Genomic DNA, 19,534 nt, shown 5'->3' with positions numbered 1-19,534 from the left:
GTGGGGGGCCGAGTCTCAGTGGTGTCAGCAGTGGGATACCGAGTCGTGGTGGTGGGGGCCGGCTCGCCGCGGGCATCCCCAGTCCGGAGGGAGCGGGGCAGGGCCAGCTGGTGCCCTGCGCCACGACCAGCCCGTCCCCCGGTGCCCAGGGAGGGGCTCCGGGCAGGCCCGTGTCCCCGCGGCCCCCACCCCCGCGCTCCTTCGCACCCGCGCCGGCAGAGACGGGCCTGGGCTGATGCCACGGGCGAGCCCCGAGTCCCCGCGGCCGCGCGCCGGGCGCTATTCCCCGCCCGGCCGCGGGTGGCGCCCGGCCGCTCTGTCCCGCCGGGCGCGTCTCGCTGGTTCCGCCGCCGCGACTGGCCCAAGTCTCGTGACCGGAAGCGGAAGTCCGGGGCCGGCGACGCGATGGCGGCGGAGGGGGACGTGGAGCTGGAGCTGGAGACGGAGCCGAACGGCGCCGGGGGCGGCGCGGACGGGGCCGGGGGGCGGCCGGCTGAGAAGCCCCGGAAACACGACAGCGGCGCCGCGGACCTGGAGCGGGTCACGGACTATGCGGAGGAGAAGGAGATTCAGAGCTCGAACCTGGAGACGGTGCGGGCGGGGCGCGTGGGGAGGGGCCGGCCGGGCGTGGGGGAGCGGGGCGTGGGGAAGTGTGGGGGAGGGGCCGGGGCGTGGGGAAGTGTGGGGGAGGGGCCGGCCGGGCGTGGGGGTGGGGCCGGGGGAGCGGGGCGTGGGGAGGTGTGGGGGAGGGGCCGGCCGGGCGTGGGGAGGGGCCGGGGGAGCGGGGCGTGGGGGAGGGGCCGGCCGGGCGTGGGGAGGGGCCGGGGGAGCGGGGCGTGGGGAGGGGCCGGGGGAGCGGGGCGTGGGGAGGTGTGGGGGAGGGGCCGGCAGGGCGTGGGGAGGGGCCGGGGGAGCGGGGCGTGGGGGAGGGGCCGGCCGGGCGTGGGGAGGGGCCGGGGGAGCGGGGCGTGGGGGAGGGGCCGGCCGGGCGTGGGGAGGGGCCGGGGGAGCGGGGCGTGGGGAAGTGTGGGGGAGGGGCCGGCCGGGCGTGGGGGTGGGGCCGGGGGAGCGGGGCGTGGGGAGGTGTGGGGGAGGGGCCGGCCGGGCGTGGGGAGGGGCCGGGGGAGCGGGGCGTGGGGGAGGGGCCGGCCGGGCGTGGGTGTGGGGACGCGGACGCGTGGGGGGCCCATTCAGAACTTGACCCTGGAGCTGGGGGGCAGAAGCTGCCTGTGGCTCTTCCCCACCCACTGGCAGTGGCCTGAGATTCCAGCCCGAGAGGCTGCAGCGTGTGGCTCCTCGGGGCCGGGGTGTTGGGAAGATGTTCAGCTTGGCCTGGTAGTGTATGCTGAAGTGATTGTGCTGCCTTCCTGGGCTGCGGGGAGACCGCTCCCTCTGTGTGCTGGCGGTAACCGTCCCTGCTCCTCCTGCCCAGGCCATGTCCGTGATTGGAGACCGAAGATCCAGAGAGCAGAAAGCAAAACAAGAGAGGTAAGCGCTCCCTGCACCTCTTGCCCCTTTCCAGCATAGAGCTTTGAGACGCAACCCCCACGCCCTAGTCTGAGCCCAGTGCAGCCACAGGTTAAGGATCAGCCTTATTTGTTGCTGTAGGTTAAAATAGCTTCTTTGGAGCTGAAGCTCAGACAATTCTGGTCCATGCCAAGCAGGGCTTTCAGTTCCTGAGCTAGTCAGTCCAGCAATAGGTGACTTAGCTTTGCACATGCAGAAGCTTCTTCAGGAGGCCTAGGGCTGCATTTTTCAAAGTGCGGGTCACATGTAAGGCACTGGGTTGCTCTGGTGAGCACTGACCGGGACATTAAAAGTCCTGTTGGTGGTGCTGCCTTGCTATTTGTTCTGACACCGCACTGCGCCCGGAATCGGCCAGCAGCAGGTCTGGCTTCCAGGCAGGGGGGCCGTGGGGCTCTGTGTTTTGCCCCAGACACCAGCTCCACACAGCCAATGGGAGCTGGAGGGGGCGGTGCCTGTGGGCGAGAGCCCTGCAGAGCTGCTTGTGCATCTCTACCTAAGAGCTGGGCGTGCTGCTGGCCGCATCAGGCACAGTGCGGTCCATGGTGCCAGGACAAGCAGGAAGCCTGCCTCTGCACCCTGGCTGTGCCGCTGACAGGGAGCTGTCGGAGGTAAGTCCGTGCCCCAACCCTCTGCCCAGCCCTGAGCGCTACCCTCCCCAAACGTAGAGCCCCAAACCACCCAGCCCTGAGCCCTGACCCCCTCCCAAGCCCCAGCCCTGAGCCCCCCAAACCCCTCATCCTGGCCCCAGCCCAGAGCCTGCACCCCAGCCCAGAGCCCCTCCGACACCCCAAACCTCTCATCCCCAGCTCCACTGGGTCGTAGGCATCAACAATTTTCTTCAACTGGGTCCCCAGAAAAAAAGTTTGAAAACCACTGGCCTAGGGGACCAGGGTAGTTTTTCTGGTTAAACTTCCTGCCTGTCCAAGTCCAGTCTCAAGACTGGTGGCTTTATGCTTCAACAAGGAGTTGCTGCAAGCTTTCTGATTGTACTTTACAGTTGTGACTGAGTTGGTCTGGAGCCTGTGGTGTTGGTGCTTGATGTTCTGATTCCTTTTGTTACAGGGAAAAGGAACTGGCAAAAGTTACTATCAAGAAAGAAGATTTGGAACTGATTGTGAGTATGGAAGGCAGGGTGGATTTGATTTAAATCGCTAGTCAGGAAGACTCAATTTAATCGTGGATTTCTACATAAAAATGCATTTTTGTTGGTTGTTATAACCTTAATACATATTCTTCACAACTCAGAGAGAGATGTAGGTTTCATTTTTAAACGGAACACACTATACATTTTAAGTGATTTATATTGAAAACTTTTCAGATTAGTTTTACAGCTATATCAGAAAATGAATGATTGTTTGGTTTATTTCATTTACCAAAGGTAATTGAAATGGATATTTGAGGTGAACTATCTCCAATTCAACAGGTTAATCATTAATATTTGGAGGATTTTTTTTGCCATGCTGTATTAGGAAGAGAACATCACCAGACAGACATTTAAATTGTTTTATTTAACTAAAACAACAACGTTATGTATTCTGGATTTTTTTCTTCAACAGCAAACATACAATATTTTAACAAAACAAGCATATGAATTTTTGAATTTAGTTAAACATTTAAGTTTTTTAAAATAAGGTTTGTTTTTGTTAAAATTGTTTTTAACTAAAATAGTTTAATTTTTTTTTAAACCAAAAATTAAATTGACGATGTCAGCTAGGTCAACATGAGAAACTTAAAATATTGGCTTCTGTGTCTAACTCAGTCGTCTTTACCTTCATTTTCCTGTTTGTTCACAATCTGGAAAAGAAAAACAAGCTTTCCTGATCTTTTAGGTCCCAAACGATTTCTCAATTTGGAATGAATTAGTCCAAAGGAAGAAAATATTCTTTCTACACTGGCAGAAGAAGCTACTGCTGTTAGTGAGATTATCACTTCAAGAGGCTCTGAAACCAAGTGCTTAACTGACTTCCACCAGTTCACTGGTGTGACTTTCTTTAAAACATCGTCAGCAAACATATATTTCTTGAATAGTTCACCCCTAGCCCTGAAGTTTATTATAGTTGGCATTATGGAGGGCTGATTGCTGGATGTCCATGTTGTAGCCGACTCCTCTTCTTCAGCAGTTAAGGTTTGACCCTAGTACCAAGTATTGAGAATATTTGCAAGAAAATGAGCTGGAGATAGTGCTTGTCCCATTCTTTTTTTTTTAATGCTTGTAATTTAACTCTGTCACTGCATATTTCTCTTTTAAAGATCTCACTCCATTCCTTCCAAATTTCAACAGTGTCAGGAATAAAACAACTATTTCCCTGCGTTTTGTTCAAGGCTACGGAAATAGGCTTCAGGGTACTCAGCATGTGTCCAACATTTCTCTTATGCCCAATGTTGAGAACTTTGGCTGTGACAGTGACATCTATTTATTTTTTCACGATTTTGTTCACAAACGGTCATCAGATTAGGCTAGTTCTTGACATAGTGCTCAAAACAGTCCACTACTGAGTTCCATCTCACGTCTTGTGGGAGGGTTAGCTTGGTTCCTCCCACTTTTTTCAGAGCAGCTGCTGCAAAGTGGTTGTTATGGAAGTATTTTGCAATTTCAACAACATTAGCCTTTATTTCAGGAACACTGAAGTCTTTGGCTAGGAGGTGCATCAAATGAGCACTGCAACTGTATGTTTTTGCGAATACAGACTAACACGGCTGCTACTCTGAAACCTGTTATTAGCTTAGGACTCTCTTCTAAATAATTTCTTCTCATCTTGGATACATTTGCAGCATTGTCTGTGACCAAGCTGCATACTAGACATTTTTTTTCACAGTTTGTTAAAGCTTTTACTGCTACTTCTTGTAAGTATTCTCCTGTGTGTGCATTTCCTGATGTATCAATTGTTTCTGTAAGGAAGACATTCCCTTCTTCTGTGGTCACACAAGCGCATACAACAGGATCATTGTGGACATTGCTCCACCCTTCGAGACTCAGGCTAACAGTTTTACCCTCTGGACCAGGGGGTTGGCATCCCTTTCAGAAGGGGTGTGCCGAGTCTTCATGTAGTCACTCTAATTTAAGGTTTTGCGTGCCAGTAATACATTTTAACATTTTTAGGAGGTCTCTTTCTATAAGTCTTTTTAACATATAACTAAACTATTGTATGTAAAGTAAATAAGGTTTTTAAAATGTTTAAGAAGCTTCATTTAAAATTAAATTAAAATGCAGAGCCCCCTGGACCGGTGGCCAGGTCCTGGGCACTGTGAGTGACACTGAAAATCAGCTCTCGTGCCGCCTTTGGCACACGTGCCATAGGTTGCCTACCCTTGCTCTAGACCGTTTGCACATTGCTCAATTTCTCTTTCATACACTTTATCCAACAGTTTGCCTGAGACATCTGCTCTGTTGGGTGGACTGTATCCTGGTCTTAATGACTGAACCATGTTAATGAAGTGTGGGTTCTCAATCATAGAAAAAGGAGAGTTTGTTGCATAAACAAATCAGGCAATTTTTTCATCAATTACCTCTTTTTATAATCTGCTGGTTCTTATCACAAACTTATCTATGGTTGTTTCTGGATGATGGAGATTTTTTTTTTCTTTTTGCTACAGGTGATAGATATACTGTGGCTATGTGACATACATGATGTGACTGAAACACTGTCATTGGCAGATAACTCTGAAACTATAGAAAATGAGGGTGATCTTGAAGGTGGATAGTCTTCAGAATCCTATATGTTGAGGATGGATTCTCCTAAACAAAATAAGCCCATGCCATTATTTAATTATTATTACCATACTGCTTATTTAGTGTTACTCATTGCATTCACTGACACTCAGTACTACTCTAAAGGTGAAATTGTAAAAGGAAGATCTGCCTGTTGCAGCTATTTATTTTTATCACAACTGCATCTAAAATGATAGTATCATAGAGTAACAGCTATATTTTTTGCTCAAACATGAGAATTCAAGAATAGTCCAGAAGGAAGACAGGCAGTCCTTAAGAAAGAAGTATGAAATAAAAAAAGTTTATCAACCTGAAGATCCTGCATGTTCAGACATGTTCCTTTCATCATCATCTATGCAGCTTCCTCCTGAGAAGGAACACTTCTCATGGTGTTGTTTCATTTGGGCAACCAGGCCTTGCATTTCTTTGTTGCACTGTTTGCATTTTGCACGCATGCCTGTCTTACCCACAGGTAGAGGAAGTTCATTAAAATATTCCCAAACTGGGTCTCTTTTACGGCCTGCTGCCATTATGGGTTTTCCCTTCTAGTGAGAGAACAGTAGAGTAGATCTCAAATCAAAGAAGGCTACACTCAGCAAGACCTCAAGACTTTGGAATATGCTGCTCAAACAGTTTCACTTTTGTTTCTACTGCCTCTCCCTCCCTTCTCACATTTATCTCCAGACTTCTTCTCCTTGTCCAGATCTATTTCACCCCCCAACAATCTTCTATTCATTGAACTTTTTGAAACTTTGCACTTTTAGAGAGAGGTAAGGGATTGACTCTGTGTACACAAATTTGTGGAGGGACAATAGGGTTGAGGTCTGTTGTTTCTCACCTCTATATATTTATAAATATTTTTGCTGTTAACAAGCATGTTATCTCTGGAGACACAAATCCACAGTTTGAGAACTGCAAAACTAATCTCTGATGGTATCTTCTAGACTGAGCACTGAGTCCCATTGGGTAGATAGAAACATTAACCTAAATAATCTATACAGAAGCCCCTGGAACTCCATAAGATTGGGTCCCTAATCCATGAACTATGGGAACTCATGTACAAAACTTTTTGTAAACATTGCATGAATATATTCTCATACTATAGAATTAATAATCCCTATTCCGTAGTGAGATATCTTTGAGCTATCATGTATCTTAATTAAAACTATCGTTAGATAAAATGCTTTTTGAGGAAAAAGCCTATCAAAAACTTTTTTACAAATCACTGATTTTTATCCACCCTGCTTTGCTGCATTGCACTGTAGTAGGCCAGGAACAGTAGCTGGACTCTGCAGCAGCTGTGTGACTCATACTCTTGGTTGAGGCCTCAGTAATGCTGGAGTACCAAACCTTAATTGAGTCCAACCCTTTTCTTGTGTGCTGTTGTGCAGCGTCTCTTATCTCTGCTCCCTTCCCTGCAGATGAATGAGATGGAGATCTCTCGGGCAGCAGCGGAGCGTAGTCTGCGAGAACATATGGGCAACGTGGTGGAGGCTCTGATCACCCTCACCAACTAACCACATTCCTACTGGACCACTTTGAGAAGGGAACGAGGGAGGAAGACTCTTATTGGGACTTCATGAAATGTCTTGTGCTGTCACCCCTGCCATGTGCACTGCCTTCCCAATAACTGTTTGACAGAGTGAGACTAGTCAGATGCTACATGTATTAACTTATTGAAATAAAGACATCCGTAACCTTCTGTGGATGCAGTTTGTAAAGCAGCTATGAACAGGCTCTGAGAAACCTGAAAGTGTGCTACCATCCACCTGTTGTAGACAACTTTGACCACAGTGCTCTGTGTAGATGGCAGGCTACTTGCACACCTGTGTCACATGGTGCTCTGCTGTGTTAGGAATGAATATGGTGTCAGAAATGAGACACATGAGATCTGGCCTGTAAAGCTCACCAGGGTGGTGAGTACAGAGCTGAGGGAGCATTTTCTGAATGAAGTGTTCACTTAAACCCCCTTCAGAGAACAATGGCTGAGCTCTCAAAAGGAAGAGATGGGGTAACATTCCCACCCCTGCTGAATGGTTCTTTGATATAAACTTTATTCCCTTCTGCCTTTATATTGCTCCATCACCCCCAAGTCTGTTTCTCTCCATGCTGTTCACAGGCTTGCAGTCTAGAGCCTTTCTAGTTCTTATCTGAGCTCCACTGGCTTCAGTCTTTCCTCCGTTAAGCCCATATTATCTTCCCCTTTTGTCAGCTCCTAAAACCACATGGGCTTAGGGCAGAGACCTTCTCAAGCTTCTCTATTTACACCATGCTAGAAGCCCTGAGGTGTGTGGCATGTAACATGTCTGGGGTTAATTTAAGGGGAGGTTCTGGCTGACTCAGAGCATGCCCCTGGTTTCAACACCTCACAGGCTGCTTTATAGGGTCACAGCTCCCTACTGAAACCCCCTGGCAAGCCTGGTTGTTAAAAAACTTGTCCTGGCAGCAGGGACTTGGCTCTTAAAGGCAGTGTAGAGTTGAAGGGCGAGAGAGAAAACTAGCTTCAACTTGTGCCCAGTTAGGGGGCTGTGTGTTCACCCTTCCTCTGAATAGCTGCTGGAGGGGCAGAGCATCTCTTCAGTCTCTAGCTGTGGCCAAGACTGGCTCGTGGGGAATTTGTGTTTATTGCCTGCACTGACTGCTTGGTGTGAGAAAGCTGCTTCCCAGAGGAGATGGTGGGCTGTAGCTCTAACAGCCAAATAGCACAAAGCCAGGGCACCAGCACAGAATACCCCCTAAAGGAGAGCAGAAACAGTGCTGGGATACACAGCTGTAGCAGGCAGGGCTGAAGGGAACAGCTGCTGAGTCACCTCCTCACTCAAAGCCAGGATTCCATCCAGCGCACACCAGCAGGTTTAGTGAGCACAACTGCCCTAACCCTGCACCTGCTGTGAGCTGAGGTCCGCAGCCCTGAGAGAAGGAAGAGTGCCTTGCTTCAGCCACCAACGTGCCCCTCCCTCCCCCACAGGGATAGCAACACCAGTCTTGTGAGAAAACAGCTTTTAATCAAAACTCAGGTCTTGTGCCTTAGGGCCTGGAAGAGCCCCATACCCGACTGTACAGGTAGGGGAGCCTAGAGCCAAGCAGAGGGCTAGGCCAAAGAGACTTGGAAGCCCCTCAGAGGTGGGGCAGAGGAGACTGTTACAGCTGTTCCAGAGAACAAAAGGGAACTACATTCCCAACTGTAGATGGGGTGTGGTGCAGAGGTGGGGAGATACTTTGGAGCAGCCCGTAGGACCCTGCTGCTAATTCCAAGAGAACTGGGAATTTGCTGCCCTCTGGCAGTGGGAATCTGGGAAGCTGTCTAGTTCCTTGAGGCTGGTGGGGGCGAAAGCCATTCAGCACTGGGTCTGGCTAGCCTAGCACAAGGATGGACTTTTCCTCTAATTCCAATTGAGCCAGGTGGAAAGTCTGTGCAGCCCCGCACAGGTTACCAGGCAGAATGGTGAGAGCTCAGCGCTGGAGTACAGAATGCAACACCCAGCTCAACAAATGGAGAGTAGAAGGAATTGGCCAAGACAGGTGCACTTTATGCCCCAACGCACTCGCAAGATTTCTGGCAGGGTTAGGACCCATGGCAGACAAGTGCCTTTCCACCCTGCTGTCTGCAGCATGACACTGTCCTGGGCACTCCCTTAGGTAGTTTTCCGCTTCTTAGCCGATGGTCTCTCGAAGACGTCCCGCACACCGGCTGCCTTCTGCTTGAAGAACTTGGTGTTCTGTGCACTTTCCTGGCCCCAGGCAGAGTCGAAGGAGGTTGTGTCCTGATCCACCAGGTGTGTATACTTGGTCCGCCCAGAGCGCCCAAAGTTTTTGACCTAGGGAGAAAAAAATTGTGTGAGCAGCAACCCCCCCGCAAGCAGGACCTGCAGCATCCTCAGAGTACACGGCACCACTGCTCCACTGTGGACCAAGCCTCCGTGTCACCCCAGAGCACAGGTGCCCTCTAAGGCCCTGTTAGCTGAGAGCCCACCCAACTCCCCTAAGCCCATCTCCAGCACACACACCTGCATGACTTTAGGCAGTATGGTCTTGTTGAAGTGATCCTCCAGTGTGGGGGCACTGAAATCTCTTTTGTACACTTCCTCATCTTCATCCTAGGGAGGGACGGACATGCGGCAGTCATTTATAGTAAGCCCCCAGGGAAACCAGGTAGGGACACTCTTCACAAACAGCATAGTTCAAAGAGTCCTGGTAACAACACTCAAGATTCCCTCCTTGTGTCAGAATCACAGAAATTGGAGACAAGGCTTGTGTCCCATCTAGTCCATCTCCAGGGTCTAGAACATGATTAGCCTCAACAGTCCACATTTCAGGGCTTTATTCAGACCAGTGGCAAATACAGCAAGCAAAGAACCTCCCACCACATTTGTTTCTTGTAGCTTTTAGGCACTTTCCAAACATCCTACAACCCTCCTGCTCTGGGGCGCTGCACTAGGTTAGAGGGAAGGGTCACAGCATAAGGGGAGAGTCCTGGGATACACAAGACAACAAAATGTAAGCAGGTGTGCAAGGGGTCTCACCATTCAGATTCCAAGGCCCTTATTTTCATCTGAATGTGTCCAGTCTCAAACTCCAGCCATGGGACCATGTTATACCTTTTGATGCTAGACTGAAGAGCCCATTGGTAAACATTTGTTCCTCAGGTAGGTACTTATAGACTGGGATCAGTCACCCCTTAACTTTCTCTTTGTTAAACCAGACAGACTCAAGGAGCTCAATCTATCACTATAAGGCAGGTTTTCTAATCCTGTAATCACTCTCATGGCTCTTCTCTGACCCCTCTCCAGTTTATCCACAGCTTCCTTGAGGGCAGGGGCTTTGTGGATGAGCTCAGGAAGGGCAGTGTGTGCAGCCAGCAGAAGCAGGGGTCTGTTTATGAGAAGGGCAGATGAGGCTAGCTTTAATGATGTGGCAGAAATGACAAAACAACAGGCCACTTGATTCTGCCTCTGACAGCTGTGACAAGCTTGCCTAGGATCCAGTAAAGGAAGGGCACCAGTGGAGGGATTCAGGGGGGACAGCATGCATAGAACAGACAAGGCAATGGATTTTGGCACCAACACTTCGTAAGGCAGCAGGAGGCAGCGTGGGAAGGCTGTCACTGCAGCGAGATGGCAAGTGATGAGGGCCTCAAGGAGAGTTTGAGTTGTAAAGGTAGAAACGAAAAAGGACAGATTCTAGAGATGTTGTGGAGGAAACAGCAGCAAGTTCTGGATGTGTGGGACATGGAGGAGACACAAATCAGCCCAGGTTACGGGCCTGAATGCCAGGGAAGAGATTCGGGTTGACAATGACAGAGAAAGGGGGAGTGGAAAGAGTGTTGGGCCATATGAGATCAAATAGTGACGAGACATCCACGTAGATCTGTCAGTCACTACCAGAGAGGTATTAGTGCAGTGATTCTCAAGCCTCTGAGTGCGACCCCCCCATACATTAAAAACACTTTTTAATATATTTAACACCATTATAAATGCTGGAGGCAAAGCAGGGTTTGGGGTGGAGGCTGACAGCTCATGACTCCCCATATAATAACCTCACAACCTCCTGAGGGGTCCCGACCCTCAGTTTGAGCACCCCTGTATTAGTGGATGCATGAGAAAACCCCCCAGGAGGTCAAGTGACAATCAATTTCACTGTTAGGAAGCTTCCTGGCATTCAATGTAACTTCACCTTCAGGCAAGCCCAAATCACACCCTTCCCCCTCTTAGGGATTCACACCTGTCAAACACAGCAGACTCATCCTAGTCTCCTGACACCACACACTCTTCGGTGGCTGTGTTGCCACTATGCAGCTGTAGCCCTTGTAATCTTTCCCTTAAACCAATCCTTCCCCTGAAGCATCCAGAACGGAATGCACTGTTCCAGGCGTGGTTGCCACAGAGCAGGGCCCCAGCAGTCACTCACCATGAAGAAGGCCCCACGATGATAGTACTTCTGCAGGAATTTGTATTTGCCCTTCACTGCCTTGTTGGTGATGACCTTGCCATTGGCCCGGAGCTCAGCACGGCGCTCCTCCTCCGTCAGGTTCCGCATGCGCTCAATCTCAGCCTTCTCCTTCTCCAGTCTGTGCAGGAGGCATGAAGCTCGTTAGAGCCAGCCCTACTCTCACCATGCCCTCTGCTCTGCCCAGAGGACAGAAAGCTTGTCCCACTCACATCCCTGGCCAGAGACTGAAGCTCCAGGAAGCAATTCAACCCACTAAATTCCAGGGGCACGCACCAAATGCCCTGTCCCTCCAGGAGCTAAGACCGGGTGCCCTCTGCTCTGCCTTAGGCCGCAGACAGAGCAGGAAATGGGGAAGGGAAGATGCCCCCTGGTGGCCGCTGTCTTCTGGGTCAGGGACTAGAGACATTCAACCCCAAGCCCAGGCTGCAGCAGCACTTACGCCTCTCGCTCCTCGCGGTCCCGTTTGATGCGCTTCAGCTCACGCACTTTCCAGGACTCGTACTCCTCCTCATCGTTCTCGTCGTCCGTATCAAGCGCTTCCAGGGCAGCCAGCGAGCGCTTGTTCTCCTCCAGCTCCTTCTTAGTCTCCTCCTCCACGATCTGCAGAGGGGACCAAGCTGGGAACTGAGCCTGTTGCAAGACCAACCCTCTCCCCCTCCCACAGATATTCTGCCCCACTGGACAGTCCCCCATTACCTTGAGCGTGTACTTCCGCCTCTCCTCCGCCAGCCGCTTTGCCTCCTGCTCCAACTCCTTCTGTTTCACGGCCTCTGCCTCTCGTTCCTGGACTGTAACTCGATCCTTCCTGGAATAGAGGGGCCATCACAGGCTTCTTTTCCCCTCCCACCGCACCTGACCCATCCCTCTCGAAGTCCCACACCAGCACTGGCTATTTCGCTCCTCTGGAGTCAGTGTCTGCCCCTGGGATCCTCACCTGTCTGGTGCTGCTCCAGGCCCAGCTGCCTTAGCAACTTTCCGAGCGGCCTCTAACACCCCCAGATCTGGGGAGAGAACCATTTCCTGTGGCACTCTGCACCTCACTGGCAATCACCCTATCACCATTGAGCGGCACCAACCCAAAAATAACAGCTATTACCATGAAGAGACTCTGAGCCCATCCAGCTTGCGTACGCTGCAGTGTCAGACACTAAAAACAACAGCTGCCTGGAATCTATCACACCCAGACACTCCATTACACAGACAAATGCTGCATATCTGTGCCGAGACGGCACCTGACCTGCAGATAGAACCTGAGGTGCTATTAGCATGTGCCCCAGTTGCTTTCTCAGTTACATGAGAACGAACTCGAGCACCACTTCTCTGTGCACCGGCTGATCCTTCATGTTTTCCGTCTAGGCTGGCATTCTGTCCTCCTTCAGGTGTGAGCAATCCCCCACCCCGCAACAGCAAAGTACGCCACCTACTTGCGGATGAAGACAGGTTTGAGCCGTGGCTCTGTTTCATCCTCACTGTCTGTGTACTCCTCATACTCAGACTCTGATTCAGACTCCTCGCCAGACCTGCCCTCGTCCTCCACTTCCATCACCTCCATCTCCTCATTCTTCCTCTCCTGAGCTCGCTGGCGCATCATCCCACGACGACGCTCAATTTCCTAATTGAGGCACACCAAACCCAAAGGGAGTCAGTGGAACTACTGACCTTCCACTCACCCCCAGTTCTCTTGCAGAGGGGTGGGGGAGGATGTTTGCCCCAAGGAAAGCCCGAGAGGGGCAGAGGCCCTAAGTCCATTCTAACTCCTTCATGCAGTGGGTGAAATGGATGGAATTTACTGGCATTAACAGTACTGATTCCTTGTTCCATAGAGGCCACACTCTGATCCACTGCTCTGCATACCTCACCATGCAAACCAGGGTGGGCTTCAGCCAATGTTCTCTCCCACAGCAAGGCCAGTGGTGAGACATCTGCACATAAGAGCTGCCATACTGGGCCAGACCAGTATCCTGTCTCTGACAGTGGTTACTGCCAGAGCTTCAGGGAGAGTGTGCAGAACAGGGAGCTTTGGAGAGATCCACCCCATCTTCCCCAACAAGTTTCTGGCAGTCAGAGATTTAGGGTCACCCCAAGCAAGGGGTAGCAGCCCTTACCATTTTGGCTAATAGCCATTGATAGACTTGTCCTCCAGGAACTTACCTAGGTAGGTTTTTTTTAACCCAGTTTTACTTTTGACCTTCACAACATCCCATGACAACATGTTCCACAGACTGCCTGTGCATTGTGTGAAAAAGTATTTCCTGTTGTATTCAATGTTCTGCCTATTAATTTAATAAGGCATTTGTATTATGTGAAAGGGTAAATAATGCTTCTGCAGTCACCTCCTCCACACCAGTCACGCTCCTATAACCCTCTATCACCTCCCTCCTTCGTCGTCTCTCTTCTAGGCTGAACAGCATCAGTCTCTTTAGTCTCCCCTTGTAGGGAGGCCGTTCCGTACCCTTGATCATCTGTTGCCCATTAAGAACCTTTTCCAGTTACACTATATCCTGAGATGGGCAACCAGACTGCCCATAGTATGCAAGGTGTGGGCGTACCGTGGATTTATAGAGTGGCATTATGATATTTTCGATCTTATGATCTATCCCTTTCCCAATAGTCCCTAACATTCTGTTTGCTTTTTTGACCGCAGTTGTGCACCGAGATGAAGTTTTCAGAGAACTAGCCACGAAGACTCAAAATTCTTGCATGGTAACAGCTAATTTAAAGCTCGTTATACATGTGTAGTTAGAATTATTTTTTCCAATGTGCATTACACTTTCCACTTATCAATTGTTGAATTTCTTCTCCCAGTTTGTTGCCCACTCATCCAGTTTTCTGAGGTCCCTTTGTAACGCTTTGCAGTCAACTTTGGACTTACGTATTTTGAATAATTCTGTATCATCTGAAAACTTTTCCACTTCACTGTTCATTCCCTTTTTCAGATTATTTATGAATATGTCGAACTGCACACAACCCAGTATTGGGGACCCCATTATTTACCTCTCTCTATTGTGAAAACGCACCATTTATTCCTACCCTTTGTTTCATATCTTTTACTGATCCATGAGAGGACCTTCCCTCTCATCCTATGATACTTATCCCATGTAACCCAAATAGCAAGTCGAGGCCATCTGTAGACAGACAGTTAACCTCTTTCAGATTCGTTCGCATATTAGCCAGACCCATCTGCCCATGGATCTGGTACTGCTTTCAGCTGCAGGAAGCTGGACCCCACCCTGTGGAAACTCAGCTGAGAGAGCGTGGGGAACTGGTGCTTCCAGCACATTTGCAGCTCTGCACATACCTCATCGTCAATCTCTTCTTCTTCCTCCTCGCTAGTATCCTCCCGTTCCATGCGCCAGGCATCTCCCTCCACCTCCGAGTCACTTTCTCCAACTACTTCTGGCTCGACAATTTTGCGGTGCCTTGCGAGTCTATGCACAGACACCAAAGTTAACATTTCATTGCAATTCAACTGCCATAAAGCAGCAACCGTAGGCCACAGCCCATCTAAATGCTCTGGGGCGCTTCAAACTGAAGTCCCCATACATACACATCCAAGCTATTTGAGGACTTCAATAGCTCAGACATAGGTTAAGGGTTTGTTACAGGAGTGGGTGGGTGAGATTCTGTGGCCTGCGTTGTGCAGGAGGTCAGACTAGATGATCATAATGGTCCCTTCTGACTTTAAAATCTATAAGCCAGCCAGGAATTCTCAAGCCATTCCAACCCCACAATGACCCTGTCCTAACCCTCCTAACCCCACTGTTATAGCCCAATAATCACAGCAAAGGTGTATCTCAGCATGCCAAGCTGAACATGCGTTCATCTCAAATACTCAGGTAACTAAAAAACGTGGCTAGACCCACCAGTGTCTGAAATATAACGAGACAGTAACAATCACAGCACTTATGTACATGCTGCTCCAGTGCAAACCACGGGTTACTCTCCTTGGCAGTCTGAGCACCTAGGCTGCAGGCAGAGCTACAGCAGCAAAGTTTGGAAAAAGTAACATTTCTTCTCAGAAGGTTGGTTTACACGGTGACATTTAAGATCCAGTAGCTGGATTGCTCAGGAATAGACACCTCTGTTCATCCCACCTTAGCAAATGCAGCTTCCGCTGGGATCCTGCGTCTTCATTAGCAATTGTAAATATTGAGGCAATGCTAGAACTGACCCATAGATATGAATACTCCTCGTAGACATGAATTAGTGACTTGAGGTGAATTAAACAAACATTACTCATCTGTCTATCCCAATTAGATGCAGTAACATGACGTCCCCCTATCTCCATACAAGAATGTTATCCGGTTTTATAGATTTTGCTTTCCTCCCCATGTTAAGACCTTAAGGAGCTAGCTGTATTATTTATGGTCACTTTCAGAACTTGCTGACTAATTGCCCTAGCCTACATCTAAAGAATTATTTGTGACAATGTGTAGGGCTGTTTTTTCCTTCCTGTACCCCTCTATTTAAGATGTGGGGAATATATAAAAAGGACACTTCAAAAAGTTACACACCTGAAAAATGCATCCCTACAACTGACTCAAGCAAAGTCTAGTTACCATAACAAAAAGTTGAGAGAAAACCTTTTCTTTCCATATATTTCTTCGTATTTTCAGTTTGTTTACAGTGCCTTGGACAGCATGTCGGCAGAGTCAGCTTCAAAGGCTCAGTCTTTCACAAAGAGAAACTGCCGAAAACGTAACGAAGGTGACTGTAAAGCCACAGCTGTAAGGGTCTCTCAAGGGCAGGTGGGCCTGACACTACTTGCTGTGTCTCTCTCTTTGACTAAGCCAGGGCTGTCATGGACAGGAGCTCACCTCTCCTCCACATCCTCGTTAATGCGGTTCTGCAAGCGCCGCAGACGGGGGTCACTGGAGGAATCTTCCTCCTGCTCCTCTGGCTCCAACTCCTGCTCCTTTGCCTTCTTAATAAACTGGAACTCCTCATCCTCCTCGTCCGAGGACTCCATGGGCGCATAGTCTGGCCGCTTCCCCGACACATAGCGCTTCACCTTCACCTTCTCCATGGAGATCTCACCTGTGAGGAGGGAGGGGGATGGGTTACTGCAGACCTGTGCTTCTCACCGCCCCAGCACCCCAGGACAAAAAGGGCACAGCTCCCAAGACACCAGAGCAACTAACGCTGGGGAAAACCCACCTGGCCCCATCCCCCATGCTGAGACGCCACCCCCCCGTCTCCACACACCCCCCCTTCCCTGAGACGCCACCCCCCCGTCTCCACACACACCCCCTCCCCTGAGACGCCACCCCCCCGAGACGCCACCCCCCATCTCCACATACCCCCCCTCCCCTGAGACGCCACCCCCCGTCTCCACACACCCCCCATCCCGAGACGCCACCCCCCCGTCTCCACACACCCCCCTTCCCTGAGACGCCACCCCCCCGTCTCCACACACCCCCCCTTCCCTGAGACGCCACCCCCCCGTCTCCACACACACCCCCTCCCCTGAGACGCCACCCCCCCGAGACGCCACCCCCCATCTCCACATACCCCCCCTCCCCTGAGACGCCACCCCCCGTCTCCACACACCCCCCATCCCGAGACGCCACCCCCCCCGTCTCCACACACCCCCCTCCCGAGACGCCACCCCCCCGTCTCCACACACCCCCCTCCCGAGACGCCACCCCCCCGTCTCCACACACCCCCCTCCCGAGACGCCACCCCCCCGTCTCCACACGCCCCCCTCCCCGAGACGCCACCCCCCCGTCTCCACACGCCCCCCTCCCCGAGACGCCACCCCCCCGTCTCCACACGCCCCCCTCCCCGAGACGCCACCCCCCCGTCTCCACACGCCCCCCTCCCCGAGACGCCACCCCCCCGTCTCCACACGCCCCCCTCCCCGAGACGCCACCCCCCCGTCTCCACACGCCCCCCTCCCCGAGACGCCACCCCCCCGTCTCCACACACACCCCCTCCCCTGAGACGCCACCCCCCCCGAGACGCCACCCCCCATCTCCACATACCCCCCCTCCACACGCCCCCCCTCCCCGAGACGCCACCCCCCCGTCTCCACACGCCCCCCCTCCGTCTCCACACGCCCCCCCTCCGTCTCCACACGCCCCCCTCCCCTGAGACGCCCCCCCCCCCCGTCTCCACACGCCCCCCCTCCGTCTCCACACGCCCCCCTCCCCGAGACGCCACCCCCCCGTCTCCACACGCCCCCCCTCCGTCTCCACACGCCCCCCTCCCCTGAGACGCCCCCCCCCCCGTCTCCACACGCCCCCCTCCCCGAGACGCCACCCCCCCGTCTCCACACGCCCCCCCTCCGTCTCCACACGCCCCCCTCCCCTGAGACGCCACCCCCCCGCACCCCGGGCTGAGCCCGACACCCCCCCGTCCCGCACCCCGGCCGCTCTCACCCTTCTCGTTGCGGACGGGCACGGCCCCCGCCGTGGACTGGATCGGCGGCTGCTTCATCAGGGCGCTGGGGACCGACATGGCGGCAGCTTCTGGCCCAAACGCGGGACCCACCGACACCGCAGACAGCCTCCGGCAACCGTCCACCCCGGAACCGGAACCGGAACCACCCTCTCACGGCATCACCGCCAAGACCCGGAACCGGAAACTAGCTGAGCTCTCGCCCTCCCACTGACCGGAACTGCGTCAGAACGGGTCCGGGCGGAGGGATAGTTTCCGGAAGCAGATGATAGACTGTCGGCCCCGCGCCGCAGGGAATTGTGGGACGGTGGCGCTGGACACAGGGCTAGTCGGGAGCCCTGGGGGCTCGGGCCCGGTCAGCCGGCGCTGGGAGCTGGCGGCTCCTCCCTCGCCGGCCCCGCCCGTCTCCGAGGGCCTGGCCCGGGGCAGCGCCGAGGATCGCGGGGCGCGGAGCGGCCTGGCGGGGAGCCGCGGTGTTTGCTCCCAGAGGGGGCCTGGCCTCTCGGGTTGGGAGGCGTCCCAGGCGGGGGCCCCGGGGGCCGGGGGGGGGCCGGGGCCGGAGCCGGAGGGGGCCGGGGCCGGGGCCGGGGCGGGCCGGGTGGATGAGAGCTGAGAGCCAGGCCCAGGCTGAGTAAGCAGTTGTATGGCACAGGCTGGGGTTAGGGGCGCCAGAGGGGCTGCAGCCGCCTCTGGGGCGTGGGCGTGAGGGAGGCCAGTGATCAGGAGGGATAACAAGACCCCGGACAAGGGAGGAAGGGGCGGTGTGGAGGACAGCAATGGGATTCAGGCATGGAGGCGGGGCGGTGATGATGGAGAATAAGGGAGAGCAAAGAGTTTGGTGGGAGGAAAGAGCAGGAGCTTAGTTTTGATCTCCAGGAGCACGAGTCACATCCCTGCTGTTAGCGCCAGGTCTTGGTCCCTGTTGGGCAGTGGAAGAACCTAATTGCCCTGCGGTGACCTGCACCAGCCACAAGAAGTGGGAGGCAGGAGGGTGGGTTTGCTCTTTGCTGCATTGCATCCCTGTTTGGGATGTTGTGAGCTCCACTGGGCAGGGACCATTTATGCATCTGAGTCCTGAGGGCGACTCACCGAACCTGCCCTCATGCCAGGAGGCGGGTTAGCTCCTCCCTCAAAGCAGGGGCGGAAGTGATTGCCTCTCAGATGCCCATTGTCCAATACCAGAGCTGACTCAGCAGTGCCAGGCTAGGGTGGCCATGAACTTTGGGGCTATTCCATAAAACTCATCAGCCTGGATGTTAAATTGCTGAGCACTCAGAGCCTTGAAGTCTCCAATATCTCCATGGTGAGGAGCTCCCATAGGGGTGCCCCTGTGCAGTGGGGTGAGCTATATACTGTATTACAGCCTGCTGGGCTTGGAGACCTCCTGCCTTTCACCTGACAGCTAACAGCATGGCCATCCCCCTTGCCCATTCATGCTGCACATGGTATCCTGTTGCCACCCAGCCAGGTGTCAATATGTACCAAGTTGCTTCCAGAGACAGAGCCATGATGAGATGGGTCTTGTATCGATCAGTAGGCCCCTCGGCCCTGACACTCCCGTTCTGGCTACAAATTAAAGGTGAACCCAACGGAATGGCCAGTCACTGCAGCCATTTCCCTGCGCAGGAAACAAGAAGCCTGATGCCCCTTCCCAGGCCTCCACACTTCTGATTTGCAGCCACGCTATTCATCCTTCAGGGCCCCCCAGCCTGCCCTTCAGAGGGGCATAGCAGCCGTAGCTCAGTGTCTGAATAGGGACTTCCAGGGCAGGGGCCCCAAAGGTTTAATAAAAGGGCAGCCTCTTTCCTGGGCTGGGGGAGTGGGCACAGGAAGCCTTTCTCGGGTGCCTGGGACTGATAGAGCCTGTCGTGGCTGGTGTTTCCCAGAAGTGCCAGGCAGCAGAAGTGATTGTGGTCTGTGTGTGCCATCACGGTTCTGCTCCGGGGGAGT

At 52.8% G+C, this 19,534-nt stretch overlaps 2 protein-coding genes across 2 annotated transcripts; one reads left to right on the top strand and one right to left on the bottom strand.

The window, feature by feature from the left end:
- The first annotated feature begins 381 nt into the window (after nt 1-381).
- On the top strand, nt 382-6,938 carry HYPK (huntingtin interacting protein K). Its single transcript, XM_073304614.1, has 4 exons — nt 382-591; nt 1,433-1,488; nt 2,590-2,641; nt 6,658-6,938. The coding sequence occupies exons 1-4, from the start codon at nt 406-408 to the stop codon at nt 6,751-6,753; spliced, it is 390 nt and encodes a 129-aa protein (XP_073160715.1). The 5' UTR covers nt 382-405; the 3' UTR covers nt 6,754-6,938.
- Nucleotides 6,939-8,221: 1,283 nt separating this feature from the next.
- Nucleotides 8,222-17,762, bottom strand: MFAP1 (microfibril associated protein 1). The gene is made up of 9 exons (XM_073304613.1): nt 17,566-17,762; nt 16,003-16,222; nt 14,484-14,613; nt 12,610-12,797; nt 11,882-11,990; nt 11,625-11,785; nt 11,144-11,303; nt 9,244-9,333; nt 8,222-9,054 (listed from the first exon to the last, which is right to left on the bottom strand). The coding sequence occupies exons 1-9, from the start codon at nt 17,642-17,644 to the stop codon at nt 8,872-8,874; spliced, it is 1,320 nt and encodes a 439-aa protein (XP_073160714.1). The 5' UTR covers nt 17,645-17,762; the 3' UTR covers nt 8,222-8,871.
- Nucleotides 17,763-19,534: the final 1,772 nt, after the last annotated feature.

The sequence above is a fragment of the Lepidochelys kempii genome, chromosome 10 (assembly GCF_965140285.1).
Source record: "Lepidochelys kempii isolate rLepKem1 chromosome 10, rLepKem1.hap1, whole genome shotgun sequence".
In the NCBI taxonomy this organism is placed as follows: Eukaryota; Metazoa; Chordata; order Testudines; family Cheloniidae; genus Lepidochelys; species Lepidochelys kempii.
Note: the sequence above shows the minus strand (reverse complement) of the source record. Positions and strands in the feature narration are given on the sequence as shown.